This window comes from Cupressus sempervirens, chromosome 9 (assembly GCF_028749045.1).
Source record: "Cupressus sempervirens isolate cs-2001-9-10 chromosome 9, ASM2874904v1, whole genome shotgun sequence".
Taxonomy (NCBI): Eukaryota; Viridiplantae; Streptophyta; class Pinopsida; order Cupressales; family Cupressaceae; genus Cupressus; species Cupressus sempervirens.
In genome coordinates, this window is record NC_143126.1 from 657,064,048 (window position 1) to 657,084,588 (window position 20,541).

The following is a 20,541-nucleotide window of genomic DNA, read 5'->3' on the forward strand; positions in this document are numbered from 1 at the left end:
CTCTATCTGATCTCAAACATTTAATCTTCAAACCAGATTCATTCTCAACTCTATTCTTAAATATTTTGAATTTCTCAAAAGCTTCAAATTTATCTCTAAGAAATGCAACCCTAATCATTCTAGTGGAAACATCAATAAGAAGCATACAATACCTTTCACCATTAAAAACTATTGTTCTTGTAGGACCACTCAGATCTATATGCACAACTTAGCTTAAGTAGTAAATGTCTTAAACAAGAGCTCCTTGCAAATGTCTTGTACTGGGATGGGTAAATGGGAGCTTCGTTTAGCGTAAGTAGTAAATGTCTTACAAGCTTTGGGTTTAACCATGGAGGAAACTCCGTAGTTAAGCGCGCTTAGGCCGAAGTAGTACTGGGATGGGTGACCTCCTGGGAAGTCCCAGTGCTTCACCCCTGTGAGCATCACCTAGATCCAATGAGTGCTAAGTGTTCCATTTATTCTCATGAGAGATGAATTCATGTTGAATCACTACTCATGAAACATGGGTCAATGAGTTTGACTCAATCACACAGTTAAATCCCAATAGCAATATTACAAGTTATTTACATGTCCAACAAACAAGAATTTTGTTATCTTTAGGTTCTCTCTTCATAAGTAGGGCAAGTCCTTCAATCTTTTTATCTTCAACTTCCCTTGCTTGGCTGCTACTGGCATAATCTCCACTTGTACTAGCACTTCTTGTGAAAATAGGTTTGTCCTTCTGTACGCTGAAAGCAATTTCCACTCTAGGCAATTTTTCATTCTGTTTCATCCATAAATCAGATGACTACAATCTTGCAAGAAGAGTTTCTTTTGTAAAGTTCGGTGTACAGGGAATAACTTGTTCAATCATTTGTGCCCTTTGATGATAAGGTGTCAAAGTCTTCAAAACTTTTCACACAATCTCATCTTCTGTGTTAGATCCACCACAACTTCTGATTCCCACAACAATCTCTAATATTCTACCAAAACAATCTCTTATAGTTTCATCTTCCTACATTTTAGCATCTTGAAACATACATATCCAACTTTGCAATCTAGCCTTCTTAGCATGTTCATCACCTTCAAATATTTGATATTAAAGCAATCCAATTTTCATGCACAAGTCTTAAAGATTTTACTTCTCCATATTTTGCTTCAAGAATGACTGATAGTAGTGCTTCTCTAGCAAACATATTCTGCATGAATAGATCTTTTTCATCTTAATCACAGGAGTCGAGCTTATCTTCTTTTATTACCTCCTCATTTAATGTAACTAGCCAATATTCCAGACTCATGCATAACAGGTGAGTCTTCACCTTTTCCTTCCACCTGTCATAATTGATACTGTCAAACTTTGGACTTTCTTTTTTGAAATAAAAAACCATAGATCCCCTCAAGTTGTTAAACTTTTCCTTCAAGGACCTGACACTCTAATACCAATTGTTAGAGAGTAAAGTCCACCAAGTTAACTAAGACGGTGGGGTGAGGGGGGATTCAGTTATGCATTTAGAACAACTCTCAATATCTTTATAAATTCTGAAACATGTAAACAGTAAATGCAACAACCATAGAAAGATAATCATGCACAATAACACCAGATATGTTAATTAGGGAAAAGCCCAGTGGGAATGACACCCATAAGATGATGTACTAATATAAAAGTTCCTAGTGAAATGATGGACAATATCAAGACCTAATAAAATACAATCAGTATATATGAGTCCCTGTTAGGAGTTGAAAGGACAACTGAACTCACTATCCAAATAGCCTCAAGATCTTGAACTGACTAAACAGAAACTCCTTTTCCAATACAGTTCCTTTGAAGCTCACAGCACATCTTCAACATCAATCTTTGCTCTTATATTACCCAAGTTTGCATTCAAGTTCACACAACGATCTCAATGATCAATACCACTCTTTACCACAGGGAAATGAGCTTTCCTTTATACCAAATCCTAATAAGTGATTGAGTCATCCTTAAGGCTCTCAATTTAAAATCAATAATACAGGGCATAAATAAGATATACACAATTGCACGTTACATTACAATTTAATACTTCCCAAAAAGATTTTGTAGCAAGTCAGCCTCCTAGGAAACATCCACCGAATATACTTCACAAGTCCGCTCAAACTGCATATCTGATTTTTCCATCTGCAACATAGCGTCTTCAACATGTCTCTAGCCTCCCTTTAAGCTCGCTTAACTAGATTACATCTCTGTTAAAAGATATGATCAATTTACCAGTAACTGCTTTCTAGAAGCTCTCTGAAAGCTACCTTCAAAAAACATAACTCTGTCATATCTTCAAATTTCTTTATGCACACTTAACTGTAGCATCTATGCTCAACACTGAATGTTTTCCCAACCGCGCATAACCCAATGCATTGACCGTTGATAGCGCCAAACAATTCTTCCTCTGTAACTTCGATAATTTTCACAGAATAAAGTATACGTTGACATCAATGACAAACACTGTCATGCATGCACAACATAAGCTCTGAATCATGTCTCCAGCAATGTCATCATACTCCCCCTCAAGAATACCATCAGCATTTATGCTAACAATAAGCAGATTGCAGACTTGCCTTCAAATAATCTGAGTTTTGTGCATCAAAGAGGTCTGATCCTTGCTTTTGGTAGTCTAATTGAGTCATCTAAGTCACAATCTGAATGTCTTATCAATCTGATTACACCTTGTTTGCAGACCTAGTCCTCAAACTTTGTCTTCAAAGTTGAATGTTACATTTGAAATATTAAAATATACAACACTGTTTTGTAGGTCAAATAATTTGACTTGCAAAAGGCCCTACCAAATAGTGATGAAAAACCTTACATTATCAGGCCTAACACCCCTTTTGCTAGTTCATGGATATAAAAATCTATTTTAAAACAGATCTTTGTGAAATATGGAAAGTCTTACTTTATCATGGACCCCACAATGTATTTACCATGGTAACATGGGGATGTAACCCCCCCCCTCCCCCCCCAACAAACAAAAAAAATTCCAACGTCTCCAAGACGGGGACATGCCAGGGACAAGGGGATATTGTTTTGGTGTCTCTAGTGGCGACACCAGTCTATTGTCGTTCTAGCACAGACAGGGGGACATCCCGGTTTCCCCTGAGGAGATAGGGGACGAGAACAAGTCCCTTGACCCCTCTAGAGGATGGCAGGAAGTCCCAATTCCAACCCAAAAAAAAGTTTGTTAGAAAACGTAAAACATTTTTCAAATATTTGATTGACCATATTGAATATTGTATCATGTTGCTCAATGTAATCATCTTTATGATGAGATACTCATACTTTAGATATCTATGACTATTACTATTTAATATTTATATGATAGAAGTTAGAACTCTTCCATTTGCTGATTCAAGTATTTCAGATTTTAATATTTATTATTTAATGTTTGGTGTTCCACTTTCATGTTCGATGTTCAATGCAATATTCAAGTCTTTAAATTTTAGTAATTTAGTATTTTACATCTTTATGTCTTATATTATTAGTCCCTGCCTTATATGTTTTTGTTTGACCCCCCTAGTATTTCTTTTTTTAAGCAAGCAAGGTCATATTTCTAAAGTTTTGAGCTGTATATTTTTTAAATCATTTATCAGAACTAAAATTCCATTTTTTGATTGGTCAAAGCCCATTTTCTTGGGCATAAATCCTACTTTTCAGAATAGTAAAATTCAGAAAAAATTCAAAAGATAGGAATTTAATTAATATTTCTGTCAGAATTTGTTTGATATTTTATGCAAACTTCTGCAACATGTCAATTTAGTGTTAGAAGGAAATTGGATAAGAACAAACTGATTTGATGGCTACTATCTTGTGTCTGCTCATGCAAATATAATGAGGCAGCAACCCCACACCACCATAGCCAGTCAAACATTAGCTGCCGATTTTACTGCCCAAACATTGCTTGACGCACATTTGATTCCTCTACAAGGATTGAATAAATATGCTAAGGTTGCATCTACTCACTCTCACCCAATCAAATTACTCAGTATTTCAGATCAATATAATTCTCCCATCGGCCCACATGTCGATGTCTTGTTTTTATTGGTTATTTGTAGTTTCCCTAGTTAGGGTTTGTCATGGATTAATCTAGGCCATTGATTTTATATCAATTATGATCGTTCATTGTATTTGAGGCTCCTATATTTGCAAGGGGGAGACTTAGAGATTGTTGCAATAGTACTACAGAGATTGTTAGAATAGTACTACAAAATTTGTTCCCAACTCATTGTTGGTCTTTATGGTGGTGTTGCTTTGGAGCAATTTTCCTCATTTTGAATAGGAATTTTATTTTATGTTGACTAGAAGCAGTGTTCAGTTGAGTGGAAGATATTTTGGATGCATCTTTGGTGAACTCCCTTAAACGAAACCACTAGCTACTTGTCAATTGTAAGTTTGTGTTGCATGGTAGAATGACATATTTATGAGTTTCACTTCGACTACTAATTGTACATTGATATGTATCTATTGACAGTGTTAATGGAATGGTGATAGTTTGAATATGTGTTTCTACCTTAGGAGGTCCCACTAGCTTGGTTGATGTTGATGTTGATGTTGATGGCTAAACTAAGTCTACTAGAGTCAGAAAGACATTCACAGTTTCTTACATTCTAGGAGTAGAATAGTTTTCTACACCCTTTCCCTTCGTGGTTTGTTTGGTTGGAAATAGTTGAAGTAATTGATGTTCATTGAATAAGTAGCATAAGTCCCTTTGTGATACCCAACATATCACATCACAAAAGCTGAGTGAAAGTCTACATTAAGAAGGAACCTTGGGGTTGTCACATTTGATCACAATCCATATACATTGTTTAGCATATGAGCTTCCTTGTTCAAGAAAGAGTTGGAGATTTGGTGTTTCATTTGGAATGCTAGGTATTCGATTCTACATGTTGTAGTGACATAAAAATCACATCAACATTGCTTACTAATAGAATAGAGAAATAAGATATAAAGAGAAAAGTTAAGTAACAATAGCCTTGAACATACAATTAAGTTACATATTTATTAAAATTATACTTTAAACTAAAAACCAATGTCAAGATAATTTTTTATATTTTAATGGTTCTTTTTGCAGTGACAATACTTGTGATATTAAGAGCTAGTAAATTTGCACAATCCATGAGATCTGCAAATGTAGCTTCTAGATTTATTGTGTTAAGTTTTTTGCATCAACATTTCAGATCACACACTGTGATCCATCATTAGGATGAAAGAATGAAAACCAGAAGAGAAAGATAAGTAGCAGACTCATCAAACTAAAAAGAGGAAGAGAGAGGTGAGAGGAGGGAACAAGGATCAAGGGGAGAATGCCAAGGGGCATAGAAAGAAAAAGTAACAAAGAAAAAAGAAAAGAAAAAATAAATGAAGGACCTAAGAATAAAAAGGAAATAATTAAAATAACTAATAATAAACAAAAACAAAAAAAATTGAAAGCAAGACAAAATTGCAACCAATAACAAGAAACTAAAGCAAATGAATAGGTAATATATAAAGAACAAAAGCAAGAAAATGACTAAATAAACCAAAACAACTGACAAAGAAAGCAAGCAAGAACTAAAATTATGAAAAATGAGCGGCAAAAATAAAATAGAAGAAAGATGTTAAAAGAATGCTAGAAACCAAACAACAACAATTAACAATCAAACAAGAAACAATAACCAATCAACACCAAAATAATACAAACTCAGATAGTGTGTGTGCGCACGAGCGTGTGTGTAATATTGATATAACTATCAGGATTGATTTGCTGTGGAAAATATCTCCTACTTATGAATAATAATTCTGTTTTACCTTGTCATATCTTGAGGCTGCCAATGAGTGAGATTTACCATGTACAAATTCACCTTAAAAAAAATGTTAACCATTTTGTGCCTGACTATGTTGTAAGTGGCATTTAGATTTGCATAGAACAACAAAGGTCTTGCCATTTAAAGTTCAACTTAGCACATATGCATTCACTTTCACATAGCATATTGTAACTGTCCTATCAAAGGAAGATACATGCATAGCTCTGTAATAAGGTAAATAAAAGCCAACAAAGGGGGAAAAATTACAGCATTCACCAAAATGAATGAAAATAAATCTTCCCAGACAAGGAGAATGATATTGTACCTCACAAGCATTTGTATCTATCTGATCCTGGTTACTATGGCCCCCTTCCCCCAAATGTTTTAGGAGCTTCCTATACTTCTTCACATTTTTTGCATTTTTGTAGTACTCTCTTTGCTTCTCTGAAAATTTACAGCACCAAAAACACACAAATTAAATGGACTGCCATTTACCTCAGAGAAACATCATAGAAAGTCAGGAGAACAAGAATAATAACATAAAAGAGAAATTCTAAATTGTCACCTTATACTCTTATACAACTACAAGCATGATTTACAATAATAGTGACAAACAGAAAAAAATTTAAAGCTGAAATGCTGGGTGATTCTTAAGATTAGTTTCAAAGGAGATTGTAAAGTATTCCTTCTAGTTAAACCGTTGCTACTAGCTCTACATATGCACTCTAATGTATAAAACTAATTTTGATGAAATTCGGAGCAAAGAAAGCATTATTAATTAATGTTTATAAAGTAATATTCAAGGCAATAACATGCGATATGTTCCACCATGTTTCCAGGGTGGAGATAGCAGGGGAAGGGGAGCATATTTTGGGGATGAAGTTTTTGCAGGTCATTTTAGGGGTGGCAAGGTACAGCAGAGGGTACAGACATTAAAGAATATGGGAATTTGAAAAATATATGGAAATGTCAAATATTCATATAATAACATTAAGGCAATCAGCATATGCATTATAGATCCTTCAAACATTACATTTACAACAAAATGTCCAAACACTGCAAGTTCCAACTACCAAACAAAAAAAAATGTACAGAAATATGCTAAAAAACCTAAAGTTGCAAAGAACTTGTGCAATCAATGAGCCTATCTCCCTCATCTCAGAATTATAGTGGTTGACACAAGTGACGAAGTTCCTGACTTAGTATTGAAATCAGAAAGGTGGCTGCTTCAAAAAGTCTAGCTTTGCCAGCATATGTTGCAAACATGCAATTTTCTGACTGCAAAAACAACTTAAACTGTTGTTTTCAAAGATAAAAATTCCCTATCTTGGGATTGTAATGCCACCTTGAGAGGTACAAATGGAGTTTGCAATCCTTAGTATTGTTTAGCTTGATTTTATTTTGAAACCCCTGCTATTTTGCAAACTGAAATGGCTAAAACCTGCTTCTGAATCTTGTACGGAAAACCTATCAATATGCAACTGAAATAAATTTATAAACCATAAACGAGCTTGCAAAATTGTTGTTTGCAGACCAAAAACTCTCATATAGTACTAAGAGTCAAGTGGGTACCCACAAAAGAACAGTGAAATATTCTTAAAATATTTTGAGCCCTTTTATAAAAGAAAGGTGTAATTGCAAGTGGAGGACTGGCTGTACCCAGGACGCTTACGGGAACATCACTGATGTTCCCCACTGTCTTGGCAATGGCCAGCCATCTCCAAAATATCTCCACATTTCTAAGACACCAGGGCCAGATTATTTTAATTGAAGATGGCAGGTGGATGTTTCTGCAGTGTCCTTGAGCCCCCAAAATGTCTCTGATACAGGTACATAGCAAAACATGGTGAGGACTCAATGCTCATCCTTTTGGAACATACGATATATAGATATACTATGTTAGCAGTTCAGCTTCATGTTACGAAGTTCAATAGTTATTTGCCTGGTGTTCAGTGTGACCAAATTTTCAATATACACATAATTTGTGCAAAATCTACAAAATTGAATAAATAATTCAGAACAGAACTGACAATTGAAAATGCAATGTGTTGTCAAATCATACATGCCAAGGGTAGGTTGGAATGGCTTATGCTATAGTAGCATTACTCAATAGAACACCTTACTGAGAATTATTCAAAAAAAATTCAGGAAGATAACACTACTTTTCCATCCAATGCAATCTCAAAACATTTTTTTTATTTTGTAATTTTTAAAACCAAGTTTGCATGGGGACGCTGGATAGGGGGCGGGGGTACTTGGCTACGCCAAGTTTTTAAATATATAATTTAATATTTTAAAAAAATCTGAAAATATGAGTCATGACAACAGTTTTTCAAAACAAGAACAGTATTATTGTTTTGTCCTCTGGATTTGATTGTGTGAACATTGATAAGTAAGAGATGATTTCCACAGCTAGTCAAATTGTGATGTGAATATCAAGATTTAACTGTGTGATTTTTTAGTCAAACTCAATGACCCATGTTTCATGAGTAGTGATTCGACATGAATCCATCTCTCATGAGAATAAATGGAACACTTAGCACTCATTGGATCTAGGTGATGCTCACAGGGGTGAAGCACCGGGACTTCCCGGAAGGTCACCCATCCCAGTACTACTCCAGCCTGAGCGCGCTTAACTACAGAGTTTCCTCCACAGTTAAACCCAAAGCTTGCAACCCCATTTGCAAAACCTTCACCAAGTGTTGTGCCTTATGAACCATTCATTAGAAAGCCCCTTAAGCTCATCAATTGATAAGTAAGAGATGATTTCCACAGCTAGTCAAATTGTGATGTGAATATCAGGATTTAACTGTGTGATTTTTGAGTCAAACTCAATGACCCATGTTTCATGAGTAGTGATTCGACATGAATACATCTCTCATGAGAATAAATGGAACACTTAGCACTCATTGGATCTAGGTGATGCTCACAGGGGTGAAGCACCGGGACTTCCCGGGAGGTCACCCATCCCAGTACTACTCCAGCCTGAGCGCGCTTAACTACAGAGTTTCCTCCACAATTAAACCCAAAGCTTGCAACCCCATTTGCAAAACCTTCACCAAGTGTTGTGCCTTATGAACCATTCATTAGAAAGCCCCTTAAGCTCATCAATTGATAAGTAAGAGATGATTTCCACAGCTAGTCAAATTGTGATGTGAATATCAGGATTTAACTGTGTGATTTTGAGTCAAACTCAATGACCCATGTTTCATGAGTAGTGATTCGACATGAATCCATCTCTCATGAGAATGAATGGAACACTTAGCACTCATTGGATCTAGGTGATGCTCACAGGGGTGAAGCACCGGGACTTCCCGAGAGGTCACCCATCCCAGTACTACTCCAGCCTGAGCGCGCTTAACTACAGAGTTTCCTCCACAGTTAAACCCAAAGCTTGCAACCCCATTTGCAAGCTCACAGTTTGTTCCATTTATTCTCATGAGAGATGGATTCATGTCGAATCACTACTCATGAAACATGGGTCATTGAGTTTGACTCAAAAATCACACAGTTAAATCCTGATATTCACATCACAATTTGACTAGCTGTGGAAATCATCTCTTACTTATCAATTGATGAGCTTAAGGGGCTTTCTAATGAATGGTTCATAAGGCACAACACTTGGTGAAGGTTTTGCAAATGGGGTTGCAAGCTTTGGGTTTAACTGTGGAGGAAACTCTGTAGTTAAGCGCGCTCAAGCTAGAGTAGTACTGGGATGGGTGACCTCCCGGGAAGTCCCGGTGCTTCACCCCTGTGAGCATCACCTAGACCCAATGAGTGCTAAGTGTTCCATTTATTCTCATGAGAGATGGATTCATGTCGAATCACTACTCATGAAACATGGGTCATTGAGTTTGACTCAAAAATCACACAGTTAAATCCTGATATTCACATCACAATTTGACTAGCTGTGGAAATCATCTCTTACTTATCAATTGATGAGCTTAAGGGGCTTTCTAATGAATGGTTCATAAGGCACAACACTTGGTGAAGGTTTTGCAAATGGGGTTGCAAGCTTTGGGTTTAACTGTGGAGGAAACTCTGTAGTTAAGCGCGCTCAGGCTGGAGTAGTACTAGGATGGGTGACCTCCCGGGTAGTCCCGGTGCTTCACCCCTGTGAGCATCACCTAGATCCAATGAGTGCTAAGTGTTCCATTTATTCTCATGAGAGATGGATTCATGTCAAATCACTACTCATGAAACATGGGTCATTGAGTTTGACTCAAAAATCACACAGTTATATCATAATATTCACATCACAATGTGTGAACATTTTTTATCTATGTTTCAGATAACATTACATGATCCATCCTTTCTCCTCTTCTTTTGCAGGCACCTTGATGATGGATCACATAGTGTAATCCAAAACATTGATGATAAAAATTGTTCACACAATCAAATCTAGAAAACAAAAGAATAATAGTAATGGATTGGGGAAATCTGATAGCTCTAACAAGAACAGTGATATAGTCTGCAAATGTAATCAACTGTTTTCAGTTTCAGATTTGCAACATGTTTGTAATAATAATATATGCTAAATGTTTGGTGCAGGAGCACCTAGGCTACAATTTAGTTTTTGGCTTGTACTGACCTTAGCCAAGTCAGTTGGGTGTATCTGGCTCCTAGATGGATTTGACTAGGCTCAATCCATTCTAGTTGTTTTTGCTTACCTTGTGTTTTGGTTGTTAGGAAGCAAGACTGAGGTTATGGATCTTACACCCTAGAAGTCTGAGGAATGTAAAGTTTTGAGCTTATTTTGTCCTCTATAATGTTTTTACATCTTTTTGCATAGGTTGGAGGTCATACATTGTTATTTGACACAAAGTTGAGAAAGATGTCAACAAGTTGTAAATTTTTATTTGCAATAGTTGTCAATTAGGTGAAATTGGTCAAAATCATGTAAGTTGCTACTCTGAAAGCTAAATCATGCCTAGACATCATAAACAGACCATAGTAGGCCTATTTAGAAGTTTCCAAGCGTCACATGACAAAATTGCTTAGAAATGCAAAAAGTTGTCAGCAACTTTGAAAAGTTGCTTGACAATTCTTCACAAGAATGTTGCATTTTCGGGAGAATGAGGTTGATGGTTAGTATAAGCATCTGAAATCTCTGGAGGGACCTATAAGATCATGAAGGAGACCCATTCCAAGGGTTGGAAGTTGTAATAAGTGAGTTCTGAAAATTGAAAGGCACAAGTTGTTGTCCCAGAATTGACAGTTTTGAGGTTTTTCATTGCATGGGTGCTTTACTGGATTGAATGACTTCTTCTTTCGTTTGATCCTTGTAGCTCATGCTCTTACAGTACTTTTTGCTTTATATTTCAAGTTGGTAGGAGTTCTTTTGCTCACAGTTTGAAAATCATTTGTAATTAGACAGTCTATTGTTCTATTTTGGCATTTTTTGTAAAAAATGGCTCCCCCATGAATCCTCACCATGGAATCATCATGGCCTTGAGGGACATGGAAGTGGAGTCCTTGTACAATGTACATACCAAAGGAGACACCTGGGACAAACTGGTTTTCCATATTTCAAGTGATGCCCTAGGCAAGCTTTCAATGCATGGCTAGGCGATCACAATACTAACAAGTGGGATTTGGTGGATTGAATGTGTTTGATAGTTCAATCTGGGAGTTGCAAAAGGAGGAATGTATGAGGATGGTATGTGTGTGAGGAGAAGTTTCTAAGACAAGTTTTGCTATGCATTCCATTAGACCCTAGCAAATGCTGATTAGAAATACTTGACACGCTTGTTTTTAGGCATAAAAGTAGCAAGGGGGTGTACGAACAGGTTGAGAACCTAAGAGTCTGAGACCCACAAAATCTTGAAGTATTCCCAAAAGGGCATTCATATTGGAAGTTAGTTTTCCAACTTGTTAAGAGAAATCTAGAAGTATAGGCAAAAAATTGAGATTGGAGGCCTAATTCAATTAGGTCTAAATAGAACAGTTTTGTTTAGTTTGAAGGAATCAGTAAGGAGACTTATAGATCTCGAGTCCAGGAGGATAGGGGAAGCCTAAAATCCCTCAAGTTGAATCCCTTACTCCAAGTTGAGCGTAGTATAACTATTCTTGATGGAATTGTGAGTTTGGTGAGCCAATGGGAAAGACTCTAGAATAGATGCAAGTTATAAACACCTTGGTGTGATTGGGTGATGGAGATTGGAAGATAGGATAGCAATCCTCTTGAGGTTAGGGTGACAGGGTAACCCTAGTAGGCTAGAAGAGAAGCCTAAGAAATTCCTTAGTGAAGAAAAAGGGCTAGTAGAAATCCAATTACATCTTATTGGTATCAGAGCCACAAAAGATTTGGGGCTAGTGGCATGTCTTTGTATACTAAAGAGTCAATAGGGCAGGCAAACATGGTGACCAATGCAGAACTTTCCAGGGAGATGAAGGAGCAAAAGGAGAGGAAGAGGCTCCTCGAGGAAGCATTAGAGGAGATGAAGACAAAATTGGAGGAAGTTGTTGAGGCAACCAAGAAGACAGATCAAGGAGAAACTAGTAATAAAGGTAAGAAAAAGGTTGACGAGGATGACATCATTCTTGAACCAGACCCTCCATTGACTGAGGAGCCATTCCTAAAAGTCATCAAGGCATTAGGTGGAAAGGCCCTAGAAGGAATCCCTTGGTTTAATAGGAAGATGGACCCTAAACTTGTGATGGAATGGATTGAAGGGATGGAAAACCACTTTGAGTGTGAAGGGGTCACTGAAGCACAAAAGGTTAAGGTAGCCAAATCTAGGCTAAGAGGATCAGCACTAACCTAGAGGAAATGCCTCCAAGAAGAAGATGGGAAAGAAACCAATTGGAAATTTGAAAGCCATGGTGACTAAGTTAAAGGAACAATGCTTACCTGAAGATTATGAGATTCAAATACACAAGAAAAGGCAAGGTTTAGAACAAAAAGATAAGGATGTGGCAACATATACTGAAGAATTTCAGAAGTTGTGCTTGAGATCAGGAACCCAAGAAGAAGAGCTTCTTAAGGTGGCTAGGTATCCAGCTGGGTTGAAGTGGAACATACAAGAGGAAATCAGTCTATGGACACATACAACAGTCCATAAATGTTTCCAGTTGGCATTGAAAGTGGAAGAGAGGAATAGAAGGAAATCAAATGCCAACTTTAGAGGCAGAGATGGTCGGAATCAAAGAGGTTATGGTGGTAGAGGTTCAAATTCAAAGGCCCAAGGGGAAACTAAGTTGATTGAACAACAAGAAGGGAACTCAAATAGAGGGAGTTTCAGTGGGGGAAGGAACTTTGACAGTGGTGGAAGAGGAAGAAGCAGCAACCAAGGTAGAGCATCCTACTTTGCAACCATGAAGTGTTATAATTGCAATAAGATGGGACACCCTGCATATAGGTGCCCTGAGAAAAGTTCTACTTCCCAAGGGAATGTAAAAAGAGTCAATTATGTGCAAGAAGAGTCCAGTAGCAATAACAAATCATTTGAAGTGCCCTTAGAATTAGATGAAGGGGAGAATTTAATGATAAGAAGGACATTGATTAAAGAACCCATAAAAGAAGAGCCAAGCCAAAGAAGAGCACTATTTAGAGTGAAGCGCAAGATGATGGGAAAAGTGGGTAGAGTCATCATAGGCTCAAGTTTCACACATAATATCATATCAGAGGAGGCAGCTAGCAAACTGAATATGAAAAGAACTACACCTAGCAACCCCTATAAGGTTACATAGCTCAACAAGCGGCAACATGTTCTTGTAAGTGAACAAGCATGGGTTTAATTTTTAATAGGAAGGTATAAAGACAAGGTGTTACGTGACATTCTACTTATGAATGCATGTCACGTTCTATTAGGAAGGCCATGGCAATTTGATAGACAAGCAATGCATGATGAAGCCAAAAATGCATATTCATTCAAGAAAGGTGGTGTGACATTCAAGATCCAATCTTTAATAGAAGAGGGAGAGGTAAAATCTTCAAGTCCTAATGTCCTCATGGTGGGTGAAAAAGAGTTCTTGAAGACCTTGGAAGAAGGAGTAGGGTTTGCCTTCTTGTTGAAACCTAAACAAGAAGTTGTTGACAAGGCAGGAAAGAAAACAGAGCAGCCCAAGGACGTGCAAGAAATGCTTGAAGAGTACAAGGACATTGTTAGTGATGGACAACCTGCTACCCTACCTCCCAAGAGACCTATTAGTCATCAAATTGACTTTATTCCAAGAGCCACCCTTCCCAACAAAGCTACCTATAAAATGACCCCTTAACAAAATAAAGAAATTGCCAAGCAAATCCAAGAATTCTTAGACCAAGGCCTAATTAGGAAAAGTATAAGCCCTTGTGTTGTGCCTATTGTTTTAGCACCTAAAAAGGGGGGAACTTGCAAACTTTGTATAGATTCAAGAGCCATAAATAGGATCACCATTAGGTATAGGTTCCCGATACCTACGATGGAAGACCTAATGGACTGTTTAGAGGAAGCAAGTTACTTTACCAAGATAGATCTCAAAATTGTCTATCACCAAATCAGGAAAAGGGAAGGGAATGAATGGAAAACAGCCTTCACGACCGTAGAAGGTTTGTATGAATGGCTTGTAATGTCATTTAGCTTGTCAAATGCTCCCTCCACTTTTATGAGGCTTATGAACGAGGTATTAAAGGACTACATTGGTAAGTTTGTTGTTGTCTATTTAGATGACATTAATTTTCAGTAAAACTAGGGAGGAACATATTAAACATTTGCAAATTGTTTTCAAGAAATTACATGAGGAAAAGCTCATGATAAATTTAGAGAAGTGTGACTTCACGAAGCAGGAGTTAGTCTACCTTGGGTTTGGTTTGTCTTAAGGGAATCTCAAGATGGATCAAGGTAAGGTGGATGCCATCCTAAATTGGCCTACTCCCAAAGTTGCAACAAAGGTGAGAAGTTTTCATGGTTTGGCCCAATATTATAGGAAGTTTATCAAACATTTTAGTGCTAATTGTGGTCCTATGTTAGACACTACCAAAGGTGGAATAAAGACTAAGTTTTATTGGACTCCACAAGCAAATGATGGGTTTGAAACACTCAAAAAGAGCATAGCTACTCAACCCATCTTATGTTACCTAGTTTTGACGAACTCTTCATATATTAGTTGTTCCGTGGGTAGGGTGGGAAGCTATAGTGGAAAGGTTGATGGATTGAAGATAGTTCCAATCCCTTTCTTGATTCTATACTACACATGCCCCCCCCCCCCCCCCCATTCTATAGTTTAGATAATAGGGTCGGGAGGGGTAGGTAGGAGTAGCTCATAAGAGCATGATGGAGTCCAAGCCCATCTGCTACACTCTTCTTGAAGGTGATCAGCTTTATGTAGTAGCCTTGTTATGATGTAATCCATTCCGTTATCACACTCATGCTGGTTCCTCCCTTCAGCCTAACAGCCTTTGCATGCATCATTCAGAAGTTGTTTCACTCGTTATCATCTAGCCCTACCCCTACTATTATAAGGGTGGAGTGTAATGCTAGCAATGTGGCTATTGGGGCAATCCTAAGCCAAGAAGAGAAGCCAGTGGCTTTATATAGTGAGAAGCTATATGATGCAAAGAGGAAGTACTCTTCCTATGACCTAGAGTTATATGCTCTAGTCCAAGCTTTGAGAAAGTGGAGGCATTACTTGCTTCCAAAGGAGTTTGTGGTATATTCAAATAACCAAGACCTCAATTTCCCCTACTCCCAAGATAAACTCAATAGCAAGCACATGAAATGGGTGGAATACCTACAAGCCTACACTTTTAACATCAAGCACAAGAAAGAACTGCAAAATAAAGTAGTTGATGCCCTAAGCAGGAGATTCCTAACAGTGCAAGAGGTTCAATTGCAGAGCATTGCTATTGACAGTTTCAAGGACCTATATGCTGATGATGAAGATATTGCAGACATTTACAAGGTATGTAAGGAGTACAAGAACAATTTCCATGGTGAATTTCCTGATTACACTTTGCAAAATGACTTGTTTAAAGGGAGTCAACTATGTGTTCCTAAGGGATCAATGAGGGAAAATTTGATTCAAGATAAACACAATAGAGCACTTAGTGGTCATTTTAAAGTCAACAAGACTCAAGAGTTAGTCACTAGGTTCTACTTTTGGCCTAAAATGAATAGGGATGTCAGACAATATGTTGAATGTTGTGTAGTATGTCAGAAAGCAAAAGACACATCTTCCAATGCAGGTCTCTATCAGCCCTTCCAATTCTTAACAGGCCATGGGAGTGCTTAAGTATGGACTTGGTGGTAGGGTTGCCAAGGACTAAGCAAGGGTTTGACAACATTTATGTTGTAGTGGACAGATTCAGCAAAATGCCACATTTTAACCCTTGTAAAACAATCCATGATGCCTGTCAAGTTGCTCATTTGTTCTTCAAGGAGGTGGTAAGAATCCATGGCTTGCCTTTGAGCATTGTTTCAGACAGGGACACAAAGTTCATGAGCCATTTTCAGAAGACCTTGTGGCACAAGCTAGGCACAAATCTATCTTTTGGATCTGCCTATCATTCTTAGACAGATGGTAAAATTGAGGTAATATATAGGAGTCTTGGCAACTTGCTAAGGTGTCTTACAAAGGAATATGGACGAGTATGAGATCAACTCATTGGGCAGGCTGAATATGTGTACAATGATACAATCAATAGGTCAACTAGTAAAAGTTCATTTGAGATTTTCTATGGGTTGCATCCTAGAGGGGTGTTTGAACTAAGGGAGCTAAAAGATGGTGCAAAAGGCAGTGGATATGCTGAGGACTTTGCCCACAACATGAGGGAAGTCCATGAAACAGTGAGGAAGACTTTAACTGAAAATGCTAAAAAACTCAAGCATAAGTTGGATGACAATAAGCGAGATGTACAATTCCAAATTACGAATCTTGTGATGATTCATCTAAACAGAGCAAGGTTGTCGAAGGGAGTTTCTCATAAGCTTCAGACGAGAAGGTTGGGACCTTGCCAAATACTGGCCAAGTATGGCAACAATGCCTACAAGGTGGAGCCTCCTACAAATATTGGGTTATCACCAATCTTCGATCTTACTGATCTGGTTACGTACAAAGGCCCTACTCTAGATGTTGATCATATACTTAAGGAGGTCACTCAAGATGTAGAAGACCTAAACTTAACTCCTCCGCCACCTAAGACAACTGAAAAGATACTTGACTCAAGGGTTTACGAGAAGACTAGGACAACTTAATAATGGGAACATCTTGTCAAGTGGCATGGCACAAAAGATGCAGAGGCCACTTGGATCAAGGAAGAAAACTTCAAGAAGGTGGGCATAAACTCCAGCTTGCTCAATCCAAGGATGGCTTAAACTTTGTGTTTGGGGGAGTAAGGTGCAGAAGCACCTAGGCGTTACACTTTGGTTTTTGGCTTGTACTGACGTTAGCCAAGTCAGTTGGGTATGTTTGGACCTTAGGTCATGAGCGTTGCTCCTAGATGGATTTGACTAGGCTCAATCAAATCTAGTTGTTTTTGCTTACCTTGTATTTTGGTTGTTAGGAAGCAAGACTGGGATTATGGGTCTTACACCCTAGAAGTTTGAGGAAGGTAAGGTTTTGAGCTTATTTTGTCCTATATGATGTTTTTACATCTTTTTGCCTAGGTTGGAGGTCATACATTGTCATTTGACACAAAGTTGAGAAAGATGTCAATAAGATGTAAATTGTTGCAATAGTTGTCAATTAGGTGAAATTGGTCAAAATCATGTAAGTTGCTACTCTAAAGGCTAAATCATGCCTAGACATCATAAAGAGACCATAATAGGCCTATTCGGAAGTTTCCAAGGGTCACATACAAAATTGCTTAGAAATGCAAAAAGTTGTCAGCAAATTTGAAAAGTTGCTTAACAAATCTTCACAAGAATGTTGCATTTTCGAGAAAATGAGGTTGATGGTTAGGATAACTGTCTGAAATCTGTCAAGGGACCTATAAGATCATGAAGCAGATCCATTCCAAGGGTTGGAAGTTGTAATGGGTGAGTTTTGAAAATTGAAAGGCATGAGTTGTTCCAGAATTGACAGTTTTGAGGCTTTTTATTGCATGAGTACTTTAATGGATTGAATGACTTTTGCTTTCGTTTGATCCTTGTAGCTCATGCTCTTACAGTACTTTTTGCTTTATATTGCAAGTTGGTAGGAGTTCTTTTGCTCACAGTTTAAAAATCATTTGTAATTAGACGGTCTGTTGTTCTATTTTGACAATTTTTGTGAAAAATGGCTCCCCCATGAATCCTCACCATGGAATCATCATGGCCTTGAGGGACATGGAAGTGGAGTCCTTGTACAGTGTACATACCAGAGGAGAGGCCTGGACAAATTGGTTTGCCATATTTCAAATGATGCCCTAGGCAAGCTTTCAATGCATGACTAGGCAATCACAGTGTTAACAAGTGGGATTTGGTGGATTGAATGTGTTAGATAGTTCAATCTGGGAGTTGCAAAAGGAGGAGGGATGTATGAGGATGGTATGTGTGTGAGGAGAAGTTTCTAAGACAAGTTGTGCTATGCATTCCATTAGACTCAAGCAAATGCTGATTGGAAATACTTGAAAACCTTGTTTTTCGGCATAAAAGTCGCAATGGGGTGTACGGACAAGTTGAGGACCCGAGACCCACAAAATCTTGAAGTATTCCCAAAAGGGTATTCATATTGGAAGCTAGTTTTCCAACTTGTTAAGAGAAATCTATAAGTAAAGGCCAAAAACTGATTTTGGAGGCCTAATTCAGTTAGGCCTAAATAGGATAGTTTTGTCTAGTTTGAAGGAATCGATAAGGGGACTTACGGATCTTGAGTCCAAGAGGATAGAGGAAGGCTAAAATCCCTCAAGTTGAATCCCTCACTCCAAGTTGAAGGTAGCATGACCATTCTTGATGGAATTGTGAGTTTGGAGAGCCAATGGAAAAGACTCTAGGATAGATGCAAGTTGTAAACACCATGGTGTAATTGGGTGATGGAGATTGGAGGATAGGATAGCAATCCTCTCGAGGTTAGGGTGACAATGGGAACCCTAGTAGGCTAGAAGAGAAGCCTAGGAAAGTCCTTAGTGAAGAAAAAGGGCTAGTAGAAATCCAGTTAAATAAACGTTTGGATGCATAATAGAGAAAGCAAACTTTAAACATGAAAAAGATCATAAATCATATAACAATGACATTTTGAAAATGATTAAACTCTGGCTGGACGGTGATAAAGTTTACTGTTAATCAGTATTGTATCAAAGTTTCAAATTGATTACATATTGAATTAAGCTTGATAAACAAGCTGATATGCAAAAGAAAACCCCAAACAAAAATCAGAAACTTTAATCAAGGTCCTTGGCTATGGTGCTCTCCACTCATTACTCGGTATGTGGATACGTGTACCCAATACTTGGGTACATGTCCTAGGGGTGTGGTACACATACCAACGCAACCTATTTTAAAACCATAAACAAACATCTAGATATGATAGCCCCAAACAAGATCAAATGATACCAATTTACTCCTTTTGATTGTGCTCTAGATCCTTCAAAACTACACTTTTATAATGGGTTATGTTGTTTTTAAATCTACTTATGTTAATGATACGTCTGCTTTAAATCTACATAAATTAATAATACGTCTTTTCTTTTATATTTCCATGGTTCCTCCTTGAGTTCACCTTGAACCTCCCTAAGTTTGCCCAAGGAATAGGCTCAAGTCTTTCCGTTCAGTGCAGCTACATCTCACACATCAATAGGTCAAATGGTCAAGCTGAGGCCAGACCCTGTCCAAATCCAAACCAAATGCAGACCAGAATCAGAATCTGGCCCAATCTGATCCAGGATTGACAAAGAATCCTGTAATGTGGCATATATGTGTTTGAATCGCAAATTTATGAGTACTCTACACGATATGGATGAAATAAAATTGTGCATTATATTGCCTAAATATTGCCAGTGGTCAGCAATGGCTCCATTGCCCATTATTTTGTATGCTTTATTTACCCTTCTACAATTTACTACTGACCACGGCCAATGATAAAGATGAAACATGTTACATCCCAATTTTTGATCTAATTTAAAATATAGCCGTTGAGGTTCACATGAAGTCAATTGGCAAATAAATTTGTTATAACCCTGCGAAATAGTAAGATGGTTAGTCGTTATAATTTCATGTGAAGATAACATGCTAGTTGATTATTTATCATAACTTCATGGAATTGAAAAGGCGGTTAGCCGTTATGATTATTTATAACTTGTTATGACAATTTGATTCAACTGCGGGGAATTTCCTTGTAAGAAGCACGTCGAAGGAGTGGAAGCATTGTTAGAAAAGAATTAGGCACAGGAGCATCACCATCACTGGGCAAATGGGTTGAGGACCTAGTGACTTGAACATCACGATACAATCAATGAAACCGCATGACCTATTAAATAAATAGTTTAAAAAATAATATAAATTAATTAAAATATAATACGTACCTTAAAGGTTTGATTGATCTTTCTCAATATTATTTTAATTTATACCTATGTACGTACACAGAGATAAATATAAAGTGACACCATAATATTATCTTCTTTATAATATAATGATGCCACCTCACAAATAAATCTGTGTACATAGATAAATATAAAGAATAATAATTTCAATTTAAACTTTCAAACTTTCTTCCAACCTTTAGTCTTCCCTTTTTTCTTATTTGAAACCGATTGAACTCTTGGCATTTTAAATTGGCAAATATTCTTTAAGTTACAGAAGCCAAAGAGTCTCCTTAGACCTTTCTATATCTTGGGTCAGGTGAGACAAAGACGAG

The 20,541-nt window shown here is 37.5% G+C and overlaps 1 protein-coding gene across 1 annotated transcript in view; it reads right to left on the reverse strand.

Annotated features, from left to right (window-relative positions):
- LOC149540445 (rRNA-processing protein) overlaps positions 1-20,541 on the reverse strand; it is a 65,063-nt gene that overhangs the window by 7,816 nt on the left and 36,706 nt on the right. Inside the window, exon 2 of the mRNA XM_089801549.1 lies at positions 6,116-6,234. Within this exon, the coding sequence (XP_089657675.1) occupies positions 6,116-6,234 (119 nt within the window). The remainder of the gene's footprint in view (positions 1-6,115; positions 6,235-20,541) is intronic.